The sequence below is a fragment of the Artibeus jamaicensis genome, unplaced genomic scaffold, assembly GCF_021234435.1.
Source record: "Artibeus jamaicensis isolate MK-2021 breed Jamaican fruit bat unplaced genomic scaffold, CSHL_Jam_final contig_558, whole genome shotgun sequence".
Lineage (NCBI taxonomy): Eukaryota > Metazoa > Chordata > Mammalia > Chiroptera > Phyllostomidae > Artibeus > Artibeus jamaicensis.
The window spans coordinates 1,105,152-1,117,620 of NW_026521886.1; the positions used below are offsets into that span (position 1 = coordinate 1,105,152).

At 39.3% G+C, this 12,469-nt stretch overlaps 1 protein-coding gene across 6 annotated transcripts in view; it reads left to right on the forward strand.

Annotated features, from left to right (window-relative positions):
• The window catches only part of CMSS1 (cms1 ribosomal small subunit homolog), a 378,052-nt gene that overhangs the window by 359,384 nt on the left and 6,199 nt on the right, over nucleotides 1-12,469 (forward strand). For all 6 annotated transcript variants that reach the window (XM_037160856.2, XM_053670234.1, XM_053670232.1 and 3 more), the window contains exons 5-8: nucleotides 2,665-2,724; nucleotides 3,920-4,022; nucleotides 7,492-7,552; nucleotides 8,825-8,912. In XM_037160856.2, the coding sequence (XP_037016751.2) occupies nucleotides 2,665-2,724; nucleotides 3,920-4,022; nucleotides 7,492-7,552; nucleotides 8,825-8,912 (312 nt within the window). The remainder of the gene's footprint in view (nucleotides 1-2,664; nucleotides 2,725-3,919; nucleotides 4,023-7,491; nucleotides 7,553-8,824; nucleotides 8,913-12,469) is intronic.

Below are 12,469 nucleotides of genomic sequence, written 5' to 3' on the forward strand. Positions count from 1 at the left end.
GATTTCCTTCTTCCATTTCAACTTTATGCTTTCCAGGGGCTTGAGAAGCTGAAAAACAGTCCGTTCCCTGAATTTTCATAACTCCTTCGTGATACGCTTTTTTATAAAATGCACATTGGATTGGAGGCACGAGTGCCCCATCCATCATCTCCTCTCCAAGAGGGACAGCCTTCAGGGAATTGAAGGGCTGCATTTCCCCTCGAGCAAGACCCGGAGTTGTTGACTTGCTGAGCCCAGAGGGCTCCACCAGCAGCGAGAAACAGTCTTCCCCACCCAGCAGTTCCTCCGGAGGAGGGGCTCTGACTGCTCTTTCTCAGGAAGCACGTGTTATAACAAAGCCTCTTTGCAAGGTTCAAGTGAAAGTTTGGTTTTGCTGTGGGTCAGTTTTTCTTTCTAGTTTTTGGTGGGGGCAAACCTCCAACTTTGGAAGGACTCGGGAGATAATGAGACCACTGCAACTCTGTAACCTAATGGAACATCATAACCCTTAATCTACTGGAGCTGTAGATAGATGAGGATCAGAAGATACCTTTGAGGAGTCATTTGAGTTCCATAGTGAGTTTACATTATATTATTGCTGAATTAGAGTTCAGTAATAGGCAAGAATGTGTGGTCATGTGTTGGTTTAGGGAGGGAGAAAATGGTAAATATATTTCAAATACTGTTACAGCCAAAAAGAACAGGTTTTCATTTTCAGTTAAGACATTAGGCCATTCTGACTCACAGCAATCAAAGCCATTGTAGGAAGGTTGTGGAGAAAAGGCCCGTCACTACGCGCATGGGACCAAGGACAGAGAGGAAGTCTGTGCTAGGGGAGAGGAGGGACACACCGAGTTATTTGGTGCAGGCTCAAGACAGGGCATGAATATAAGGGGGCTAAAAAATAATAAAGTATTTTTTCTGCTTAGTTTGCCGAGTGCATGACTTGGTTTTGATCTGAGCTGGTTTGTGTCTGTAGGACAGGACCGAGTCTTTTCAGTTAGTGCGGTCACGGTGCATTGTGACTGTCACACACAGGGGCACTTGATTAGGGTTTCGAGGCAGGAGTCACTCTGAGCGAATCTGCTGTCCTCCTGAGCACTAGCTGCCCTGAACCACCTGGCAACTTAAAAAGCAAATCCCCAGGCTCACCCCCGAAAAACTCTAAGTCACCACAAAAAAGGAAGTCTGTCCCAGGGCTCTGTGTCTTCTGTAAAGCTCTCCAAGTGAATCTCACCACATCCAGGCTTGGGAAAATGCAGTTTAAAGACCAGCGAAGGCTGCACAACAGTACAGGAGGCAGCACCTTTGAAGTTCGTTACTCACATAATGTATAAATGCTAGGTTACCATGTCAATGTCATTTAATTTAGTAATGATTTACTCTGCTGTGTTTATAGACAAATGTTTCCTTGTAGAAAAAATTAGGACAATAAACAGGATGCTGCTCTTTATCCATCTCAGTTACAGAGTTAATAATACTGCATAATTGCTAGACCAGGGTTGAGCAAGCCCCATGTTTTGGTGTTACACTGTCTTTTATTGTGGTGTTACATTGCGTTTGATGTATTATTTCCTAACACACACTCCAGTTCCCTTTCCCTATAGGCATTCACTCTGTATCAGTGGTTTTAAACGTGAAATATGTCATGTTGCTCTAGGTGTGTACATTTTACAATTTTTCTAAATGATGTTGTACTGAACCACTCATTCTGTGTCTTCCCGACTTAACACTTTTTTTATATATGCCTATATGGCTTTACAAACATCTAGTTGAGTGCTTCAAAATGCTACATAGTATTCCAGCGACTTCATCTATCACCTGTTACTCATCCATGTTCTCAGATATGGACACCTAGGTCCCTTCCAGTTCCCCACTATCACAAATAATGCTGGGGTGAATATACTTGTGTATGTTGCTTTACAGACCACACAAGAATTTCTTTCCGTTATTTACTCAGAAATGTAATCCTGGGGTCATGGGGTGGTATGCGTCCTATTTTTACTACTTTGCAGAATAGCTGCACCAGCCTGCACCTTCACCTGCAGTTCATGGGAGTTTCTGTCACCCAGCACTCTAGACGGCACTTGGTGTTCTACATCCAACAGTTGCCCTCCTCGTGTGTGTGTAAAAGTTATTGTGTCCTCATCTGCATGCCTGTGATGACTAGTGAGTTTGAACACCTCCGCGTAGATTTGTTAGCTGTTTCAGCTTTGCCTTTGTACATTGTCTGTTCTATGGATTTGAAAAATAAAGATGCTTCAATACTCCAATGAATAATACAATAGCTTTTATTTCACTATTCTGTGAAACTAGGGATAAAGTTTACTTGTTGTTGCTGCTGCTATTGTCTTAAATACTAGACAAGACTTTAAAATATATAATGAGCCCCCAAATCACTAATTTTTACCCTGTTCAAAAAACACTCTTTACATTTAACCTATTTTTAATTATTTTTATTATTTTATAAAATTATTAATAAGTGTTTTATTATTTTATTTTAACTATTTTTGTTTATTATTTATTTTTACTATTTTATAAAATTATTAATTAGTATTTTATTTTATTTTAACTATTTTTATTTATTTTTTGAACCCCATTCAAAAAAACACTCTTTACATTTAATCTATTTTTATTATGTTCGTTTGCAAAATTCTCAACAAAGCATGTTTCTCATGTTTCTAGACTCCTGTTTCCTCAAGGCCAACGATTTGACTCACAGTCTTTCATCGTACCTAAAAGAAAGTAAGTAAACTCTCATTTAAAAAAATTATTCACCAAGTTGTTTTTACATTAAAACATAAGTTCAGTATGTTTAAAAACTGTCAAAACTACATTGAAAATAAACTTTTCACCTTTAAAAAAAAGTTTCCACCTTAAGTGGATTTTAAATGCAGGATCTTAAATGGATCTTAAATGGATTTTTTGTGTGTCTCTTGATATTAATTTTTATTTATTTAACTTTATTCTTGTTTTGCTCTGGCTTTGGTAATTTGGGATTTGGTCTCATTTTGTTTTATAACACATTGGAAGTATTGGTCTAGGAATCCAGATGCTAATTACTGTTCTAACCTCAGGTCCCCGCTAATTTTCTGTTGGACCTAGGACAAGTCACCGAGTACTCTTTGGGACTTACTTTTCTTATCTGAAAGATAAGGAAGGGGACTGTCTGACCTCTGCTCCAGCCAGGAGATTCTGAAATTCTGTTCACATCTTTAGAACTCTGACCTTGGGTATTACAGAGTCAATCTAATTTGACTTTTTCAATATGTATTGTGTTGTAGTCAGTAATAACTAGATTATTCACACAAGCTAGTCATTTGTTTGTAACCAATAATGAAATAATTTAGATGTAACTTTCAGAGATTTAGCATTCTTCTTTCAAACTCTAATCAGTTCTGATGACTCTCAGCTTGAGTTTACAAACCTTTCTCAGCCCCAAATTCAGCAAATATAAATGTAGATAATCAAATCAACCTCACTGGGTTAGCATCAAACAAGAGAATGCATGTAAAGTGCCTGATATAATGTCACTGTTTAACAAATGTTTGCTATTATTTTAATGTCATTTTCATTTTATATTTTGTGCTGTGTCCCTTTAAAAGTAAATATTATTGAATCATATTTCTTCTCCTACTCAATCTTGCCTTCAAGCATCAAACATTAAAATATTGCAAATGCATTATTCCAAACTTTTTTTTTACTTAGTCTTGAAACTAGTCACATTTAGCTACTTGGCATAATATATGTTTTGTGTTGTAAGTTAATGATGTTTCTCTTTAATCTAATACCTAGAATAACCAGCAAGTACAATCTAAATAGTGCTCATTATGTTTTATTTTACTTAAACACTAACAAAGAAGTAATTGGAGAACACTCAACTCTGGGGGCCCTATTTTGCCACATTTAGAATAATATTTTTCTTATGGTCTTTTTTCAGTCTGTCCTAAGTGGGCAAAGCTTCGGAAAAACCATACTGAGAAGAAATCAGTCCTGATGCTGATCATCTGCAGCTCTGCCGTCCGAGCCCTGGAGCTCATTAGGTTGGAAGCATTGCCTGTCATTCGTAAACGTTTTCTGAATAACCGATATGTGCCAAACTGATGCGTCCTGTGTACCTGGAGATGGACTACAGAGCGTGAACCAAACAGAGTCCACTCTCTCATAGAACTTTCCGTGAGGAACACAGACAATAAAAAGTCAATATACATTATAATGTCAGGTAGCGGTAAGTTGTATAAGAAAAAAATACAGCATGACAAAGGGATAGAAGTGGATGGGGGCTTCTTTTAAAAGGGTAGTTCCAGAAAGCTTCCCCACAGAGAAGACATTTGAGCAGAGCCGTAAGCAAAGTGAAGGAGAAAGGCAAGCAGACATGTAAGAGCACTCCAGGCAGAGGGGACAGTGAGGGTGATCGGAACACTCATTCTAAAGCGTGGCTTTGGCCACTGCGGGGGAGCACACGCTGCAGAGGGCAGGGTGAGAACAGAGCGCATGGGAGCAGGAACCAGTCAGAAGGAAAAACAGAAGGGAGATCTAATTTAAAGTAAGAAAACAGCACCAAGAAACAAACTTACCAAAGCCCGTATAAGGGAAATACTGTACTCGTGATGCAGAAGACCTTGAACAAACAAAAAACCAAACTAGATTCTTGAATAATCTGACTCAATGTTGGGAAGATTGTTTTACCTAGGATAATCTACAAGTTCCGCAGATTCCCAAAGAAACTCCAAAAGAATTGTTTTTACACTAAACTGTTTCTAAGTAGTTATAAGAAGAAATAGGGCCTCAGGAAAATACTGAAAAAGATACTGTGAGCAGATACTATGCCTTATAATATCAGATTTTTTAAAAAATCACGTTACAGTGTGGGACTAGCACATGAATGACAGACAGATCAGTGGAACAGAACTGAAGGTTCAGATAAAGACCCATATATATATGAAAATGTAGCCTGTGGCAAAGGTAACAAATCAGTAGGGAAAGATGGATTATTTAATACACTATTTAATACCTACTTGTGCTGGAACAAGTAGGTAGCAAATCTCACTCACTTCTCATACCAAGATAAATTCCAAATGGGCCGAAGTTTAAATGTAAAAATTAGGCTTTAAAGATAATTTGGCAGTGCTTTTAGCGTTTCTTTCACTTACTTTTTCACTTACTGTAGTTGTGTAGAGTCCATGAAAAGGCCCCTGCTGGATCCGGTGACACTCAGCCGTCAGAGAAGGGCCATCACAGTGAAGGGGGATTTTCTGACACTTGCCCTCGCCCACGGTGGGCTCTGTGCCAGGTTCTGACACAAGACAAAGTGAAGTAAAACTTAAGTCCTGAAAAAGAGGAACTTTATCAAGTAAACTAAGGTGCAAATGTAGACATTTGGTAATTATTCAGAATCTGTTTTTCCAAATGAACAAATTTGATCATAAATTTAGAAAAGTATTCATTATTAAGCTTTGTTAATAGTCATTCAAACTCTCCATTCCCCATTAGGCACACACAAAAGTGATCTTTCAACTATTTCTGTTTTAAACATAATTGATATTCACGACTCCATCTGCTCCTGGGAAGCTGTATTTGAAATCACAGGAGTTTACATAGACTTTTCAGTGTTTTAAAATCTACAGCCACAGAACCTATTTCATATTCAGACACTAATGACAAAGACATTAGCCTCAAGGTGGCCTCTTAAAAGCAAGTTGTCAAATTGATTTGAATGTTTACTATACATAAAGGCCTTTCTGAGGGGCATAAAAGCGCTGTGTTGTCGCACCTCATTTACCAATTCTCAGTGTTTTTCTGAGTCCCCAAGCAAATACTAGGATCTATTTCTAGGTTAGGTGATTTGTAAAAGGTGACTTTTGAGCAAGCACAATGAGCCCTATTCATAAAGACTAATGATGAATAATTCTGACTTTTGTAAAAATCTGCTCCCTTGAGAACCATGAGTTATGTTAAATATGTCCCCTAAATTGTCTTCCTGCTTAACCTTGCCATGGAGAAAACTTATATATAAATAAAAATCAAGTGCAAGAGAATTTGTATAACATGATTTACTATTTGTGAACTCATAGGCTCCTATTGGTCAATAATATTTCCCAAAACATAATGATATATAAAGGAAAGAAATACTCTTGAGCAGTTTTACCATGGTGGTTCTTGCCCCAAACATCAACTAAAAGATTTTGTTATTTTATACCCATTTATAAGAGAAGCTTATCTACATATAAAATTTATGGAGAAGCTCAGTCTGCACAGTGAATAGAAGTGGGTTGCTCTGATGAAGGACATGAGCTGTCTTGCCACTCCCAGTCGCCTCATCCCCGTCTCCCCCTCAACCACAAACAACTTTTGTGCGTGCCCCTGGGCTCCACAGAGCACAGGCTGGCACCACTGCTGTATGATTCTGTGCTGGCCAAAAAGCTCATTTAGTTTTTTCCGGGTGAGGGCTCTAGCAGTGCTTTCTTGTCTTTAACTTCATTCAAAACAATTTTGTTAGACTATTGTGACAGTTGTCATATCAACAAGCATTTTTTTAAAAAAATCAGCCCTGCCTGTTGTGGCTCAGTGGATTTAGTGTCAGCCTGCAAACCAAAAGGTTACCAGTTCAATTCCCAGCCAGGGAAAATGCCTGGGTTGCAGGCCAGGTCCCCAGTTGGGGGTGTATGAGAGACGACTACACACTGATGTTCCTCGCCCTTTCTTTTTCCTTCATTCCTTCTCTCTAAAAATAAACAAAATATTAAAAAAATAAATAAAAACTGGTGAATTTTTGTGTGGCCATTTATATATGGAAATGGAAGAAGATACACAACAGTTTCAGTGTATTATGCTTTATTATCTCAAGCAAGGTGAAAACACAACTGAAACATCAAAAAAGATTTGCAGTATATGCAGGAAGTGATGTGACTGATCGAACGTGTCAGAAGTGGTTTGCGAAGTTTTTGCTGTGGGGCTGTCTTATGCATTGGAAAATGTTTAGCAGCACCCCCAGCCTCTACCCACTAGACGCAGGAGGTAGCTGACATATTCAAAACATCCAAATCAATAAAGTTATTGGTGAAAATAAAAATTATATATTTTATTTTACAGAAAAAAATGAATGAACTTTTTGGCCACCCCAGTCGTTCTCACAACCAAATATTGTATGAGAAATATACTGTAGAGGTTGAAGATAAATTCTCTGCCAGGGACCTGAAATACAGAAATTGTTCTGCAAGTAAAATGTAGATCTGTGTTTCAATGATCAAGGGGAACTAAGTAAAGCTAACCTTAAGTGTGAGAGTTACAAGCTTGATTAAAAGGCTACCCCACTTTCAATTCAGAGATGGGTAACCTGAAAATCTCAGAATTTTTATGTGTGTGTACACATAAAATACAGGTACATATGCACATATATACATACATAAATGCACATATTTTTTTGAATAAAGTAAGCTATAATACTTAAGTTGTCAAAATAGCCCAGAATGAGCGACTTTTTGTATGGATTAATCTATTCCTTTTCATTAGGTCAATGACATCATTCAGAGGAGACAGCAAAGTTATGAAATTATTTGCAAAACACATAAAGGTAAGCAAAGGGCCTGTGGTTCTTGGTGGGAGATGTCAGTGATCCTTACAGGTCATTTGTAGACCAGCTTTTCCCTCCAATCTCTACTTATCTCCTTAGCAAGCATTTTCTTTGGTGCCTCCTTACATAACATGCTTAATGATTCTGGTTTTCTTTGCGTTCCTGCCTCTGCACTCCCGCCTCTCCACCCAGCAGTCACTACTCTACTCCTCCATGCTCCAAGGTTCCTCTACAGCAGCTGAGGTTTGACCCCTGGATTCTTTGAAGATTTACCAGTTTTCTTCTATCTCGATATTAACCTTCTTTGCCCTAGAAGTTGACCCTAGACAAGGACCCTTTTGCTCTTTAACTTTCTTAACTTTTACATAAAATGCTCGAAATTGGCATATGATTGATTATACTTTCTAATGACTCTTTGAAATACATGGGAGAGGTACTTCCTCATACATCCAGGAAATGCTCTGGACACCACAAACCTGATGTCCTCCAATGCAACTCAGTTCTGATATTATCTACCTACAGACACATCAGATTTCACAGGTTAAGGGTTTGGTCCTGCAAGACTGCATAGACATCCCCAACCCCAAATCTCATACGCCAGTAGCAAGCCCAGGCTGTTACCTATACTTCTGACCAACTGGTTGTAAATTAGAGGTTCCTACCACCCCCTCCTTTGAATTCAATTAATTCGCTAAAGCAGCTCACAAAACTCAGAAAACATTTTACTTACTAGATCACCAGTTTGTTATAAAAGCACGTAACTAAGGAACAGCCAGATGGAAGACACATAGGGCACATACTTTCCACATGGAAGGTATGGGAAAGAGTATGAGCTTCCATGCCCTCTCCAGGCACAACACACTCCCCAGTCTCCACGTGTTCTCCAACCCGGAAATTCGTCACACACCTTCCTCTCCAGTATTTTATGGAGGTTTCAATACATAGGAATGATTGACTAAATCACCGGCCATTGGCAGTTGATTCAACCTTCAGCCCCTCTCCTCTCCCTGGAGGTTGGGGGTGGGACTGAAAGTTCCAACCCTCTAATTACATGGTTGGTTTTCCTGGACCCAGTCCCCATCCTCAGGTGCTCCCAAAAGTCACCTCATTCAAATAACAAAAGACAATTTTATCACTCTCAACACATAGGAAATTGCAAGGGCTTGGGGAGTTGTGAGTCAGACTCTGTGGACGAAGGCCACATTTATATGAGAATAAATGGTAGTCTGCCTCAAATCACAATTCTCTTTATTCTCTTCCATCTTGAAATAGGTCCGGGAGCAGGTAAAGTTGCTGGAGAAGCGTGCCGTGCACCTGGGTGTAGGAACTCCAGGGAGGATTAAAGAACTCGTTAAACAAGGTATGAAAAGAGCCAGTGATACTCTTCAGAGCTAGGAGTTTGCCTCAGCCCCATGTGAGTTTTGGGATACCACATGTGTGATGTATGAAACCAGATCTCTGTGTTAATTCAGAAGTTGGAAACTGCCCTCAGTCTCTACAGTCAGCCAGCAGGTGGAATAGGGAATAATGATAAGGACTGTGGCAAATGGCAGTACACGTGCCCACCTGAATACATTCAGGTTTCAACTGCTTTAAGCAGGTTAGTGGATCTACAATTAATTCCATCAGTTTGCACCCTCTGGAATTTGTAGAACTGGATGTGTTGAGTATTTCCCTCTCACTTAATTGAGGCTTTGTTCTCCCAGACTCCCGTTCCACTTAAGAACTGGTATATAAACCATGTTGAAACAAAAATGAAGTTCCTGTGGATGAAATACTAGTATTCTAGAATATTTCTCTCAAATGCACTTTTCTGCTTTTAGTGCTTTACCCAGAAAGTATTCCAGACAACATCCATCTGCTGACCTGCTGATGATCTTATTACCTGTTATGCCTGCCAGACAGATTGATGATTCCTTGTCATTGCTCATTTCCAAATTACTTATTTAATATAGTAATACAACATTGTTTTATAACTGACAGGAGCTATTCCATGTTTTTTAAAATATCTAGCAGTAATGTGTTCCAGTACAGTAGTGTTTCTCTCCAGATAAAACCTATTCAGTTAATGAACACACTGTATACAGGGCTTTTTATAATTACACGTAACAAGCTGGAGGCCCCAGATGAGGAAGGGAAACAAATATTTTTTGAGTTCTTATTTGTACTTAATGGTGTTCTTGACAAGCTTACATTGATCTCCTTTATCATTCAAAACATCCTTGCAGACTGGCATTCTTATTTCTTAGCAGAGAAAACTAAAGCTCTTGAGGGTTGAGCCTCCCAAAGTCACTCAGCTTAGGCCTTCCCAGTTCCTGGGCCTTTCCCAGTCAGGGAGTTGCTGATCCTGTTGAAGAGATAAGTGTGTAAAGGGACAGTAAGGGCCAAGGGCCAGGTGAGCACTTCTGAGGCTAGAAGAGTTGAAATGAGGGAGAGTGACGTGGTTCCTGAATCTGCAGGGAAAGCTTTACAGAGGAAAGAGTTTTTAACTGATCTTTAAAGAATGGGGAGGATTGAAATAGGATTTTTGAGGTGTGCAGATATGAGAAGAGCATTCAGGAATGGGAGAACAGCTGGATCACAGAAGGGCAGGCAGAGATGCGTGTGTGTGTCTGGAGGAGGTGGTAAGTGAGCAAATCGGTGTTGGGTTTAAGAGCCCCTGTTATGGACTCGGGCCTCCTGATCTAGATCCTGGGTCCAGCAACGTACCACACCGGCTCTGTGACCGTGACAAGCTCCTCAACCTTTCCAAACTTGTTACTCTGTCCAAATAACAGAGATAATAATTGCACCTTTCTCAAAGGATTAGTATAAAAATTGAATGCCAATAAAGAGCTCAACACAGTGAGTGTTATACCTTAAGAATGCAACAAATATTAGTTGTTATTTATATGAAAGAGACCGCCTTTGTTCCTTGGAGACTTCATGGGCTGTACTAGCCATTGATTCAGTGGGAAAGACTGTGGAAGAAAACTGTACTTGAACTATAATTAAATTCTAAAAATTAAAAAAAAAAAGACTGTGGAGGAAGGACCTGCAACAGTAAGCTAAGGAGTTCGGATTTTTTTCTAATAGGTATGAGAATTCAGCTATCTTTTTTATTTATTATTATTTTAGAGAGAGGGAAAAGGAGGGAGAAAGAGAAGGAGAGAAACATCAATGTACAAGAGATACAGTGATCAGTTGCCTCACACACACCCCCTGTGGGACCTGGCCCACAACCCACCCATGTGCCCTGATTGGGAATTGAACCGGAGACTTTTTGGTTCAGAGGCTGACACTCAATCCACTTAGCCACACCAGCCAGGGTAGAAGTTTGCACTTTCATCTTGTGAACATAAAAGTCGGTGAAAATGAAGGAACAGACGAGACGTGCTCATAGTCCATGTGTGAGACACAGAATTGGCAGAGCTCAGCTGGGCCCCAGGAGAGGCCAGGGATGGATACCCTGTCCCCCATGAGCCCCAGCCAAAGAGTCACCTCTCCCTTTCCAGGAGTGCAGGTGGTTTTCCATGTGTTAGTTCCATGTGTTAGTTTCCAGTGTTCGCTAACACCAGTCACCTCACATAGTTACATTTCTTTTCTTGTGAAAATTGTGAAGATCTACTCTTCTAGCAACTTTCACATATACAGTTAACTATACCACCATGCTGTACATTAAATCCTAGAATTTACTTTTTATCTTATAACTGGAAATTTTTGTCTTTTGACCACTTTTGGATATTCTCCCCACCCCCACCTCTGGCAAACATCAGTTTCTTCTCTGTATCTGTAAGTTTGGTTTTTCTAGACTGCCCATATAAGTGAGGTCAAACAATATTTGTCTTCCTCTGATTTATTTCACTTAGTATAATGCCCTTAAGGTTTATCCATCTTGTTGCAAATGACAGGATTTCCTTTTTTTATGGCTGAACAATATTCTATTGTATATGCATGTCACTTTTTTTTAGTCACTCACTCATTAATGGACAGTTTGATGGTTTTTATTTCTTGGCTGTTGTAATAATGCTGCAGTGAACATGGAGGTGCAGAGATCTTTTCAAGATAGTAATTTCACTTCCTTTGACTATATACCCAGAAATGGTACTGCCAGATCTTATGGTAATAACTTTTTCAATGTCCCGAGAAACTTCCCGTACTGGTTTCTGTAGTGGCTGCACCAATTTCCATTCCCACTAGCAGTGTACAAGGGGTCCTTTTCTCCACTACCTCGCCAGCACTTGTTGTCTTTTGCCTTTTTGATAATGGGTGGGAGGCGATGTCTCACTGTAGTATTTATTCACATTCCCCTGATTATTAGTACTTTTCCTGTACTTCTTCACCATTTTGGATGTCTTCTTTGGAAAAAAATGTATTTAGTTCCTCTGTTCATTTTTAAATCAGATTGTTTTTTGCTGTTGAGTTAGACAAGTTCATTGTATATTTCGCATGTTAAAACCAAGTTAGATTTTTTTTTTTCAGTTCTATCATGCCAGACTATTTGGATTGTTTCTGATTTTTTGCTATTATAAATAATAATGTAGTGATCATCTTGGCAAGTAACTGTGTTTAAATTTCTGATATTTTTATTGGGGTATACCATAGAAGGAAAATTATTCTACCAAGTGGGAAACATTTGAAAGCCTCTATTCTGAACTGCCTGGTTGCCTTCTGGAGAGGTTGTGTGTTTGCTCTGCCACCAGCAGTGAATTATTTTTAAGGGAAGAATGTCAACCCATTGTCATTCGTTACCATTTTTAATTTTTCAGAGAGCTATACAGGAGGCATTGTAATTATAAGAAGCATGAAAAATTCTTTTGGGCAGAGAGGAAAATACTGAAGTAACCCCAGAGGAAAGTTGAGGGGAAGTGCTGCAGCTCCGTGAAGGAGGGCTTCGGTTGTGTTTCCCCGTGAAACACGGAACAGCTCGGCGCTGGG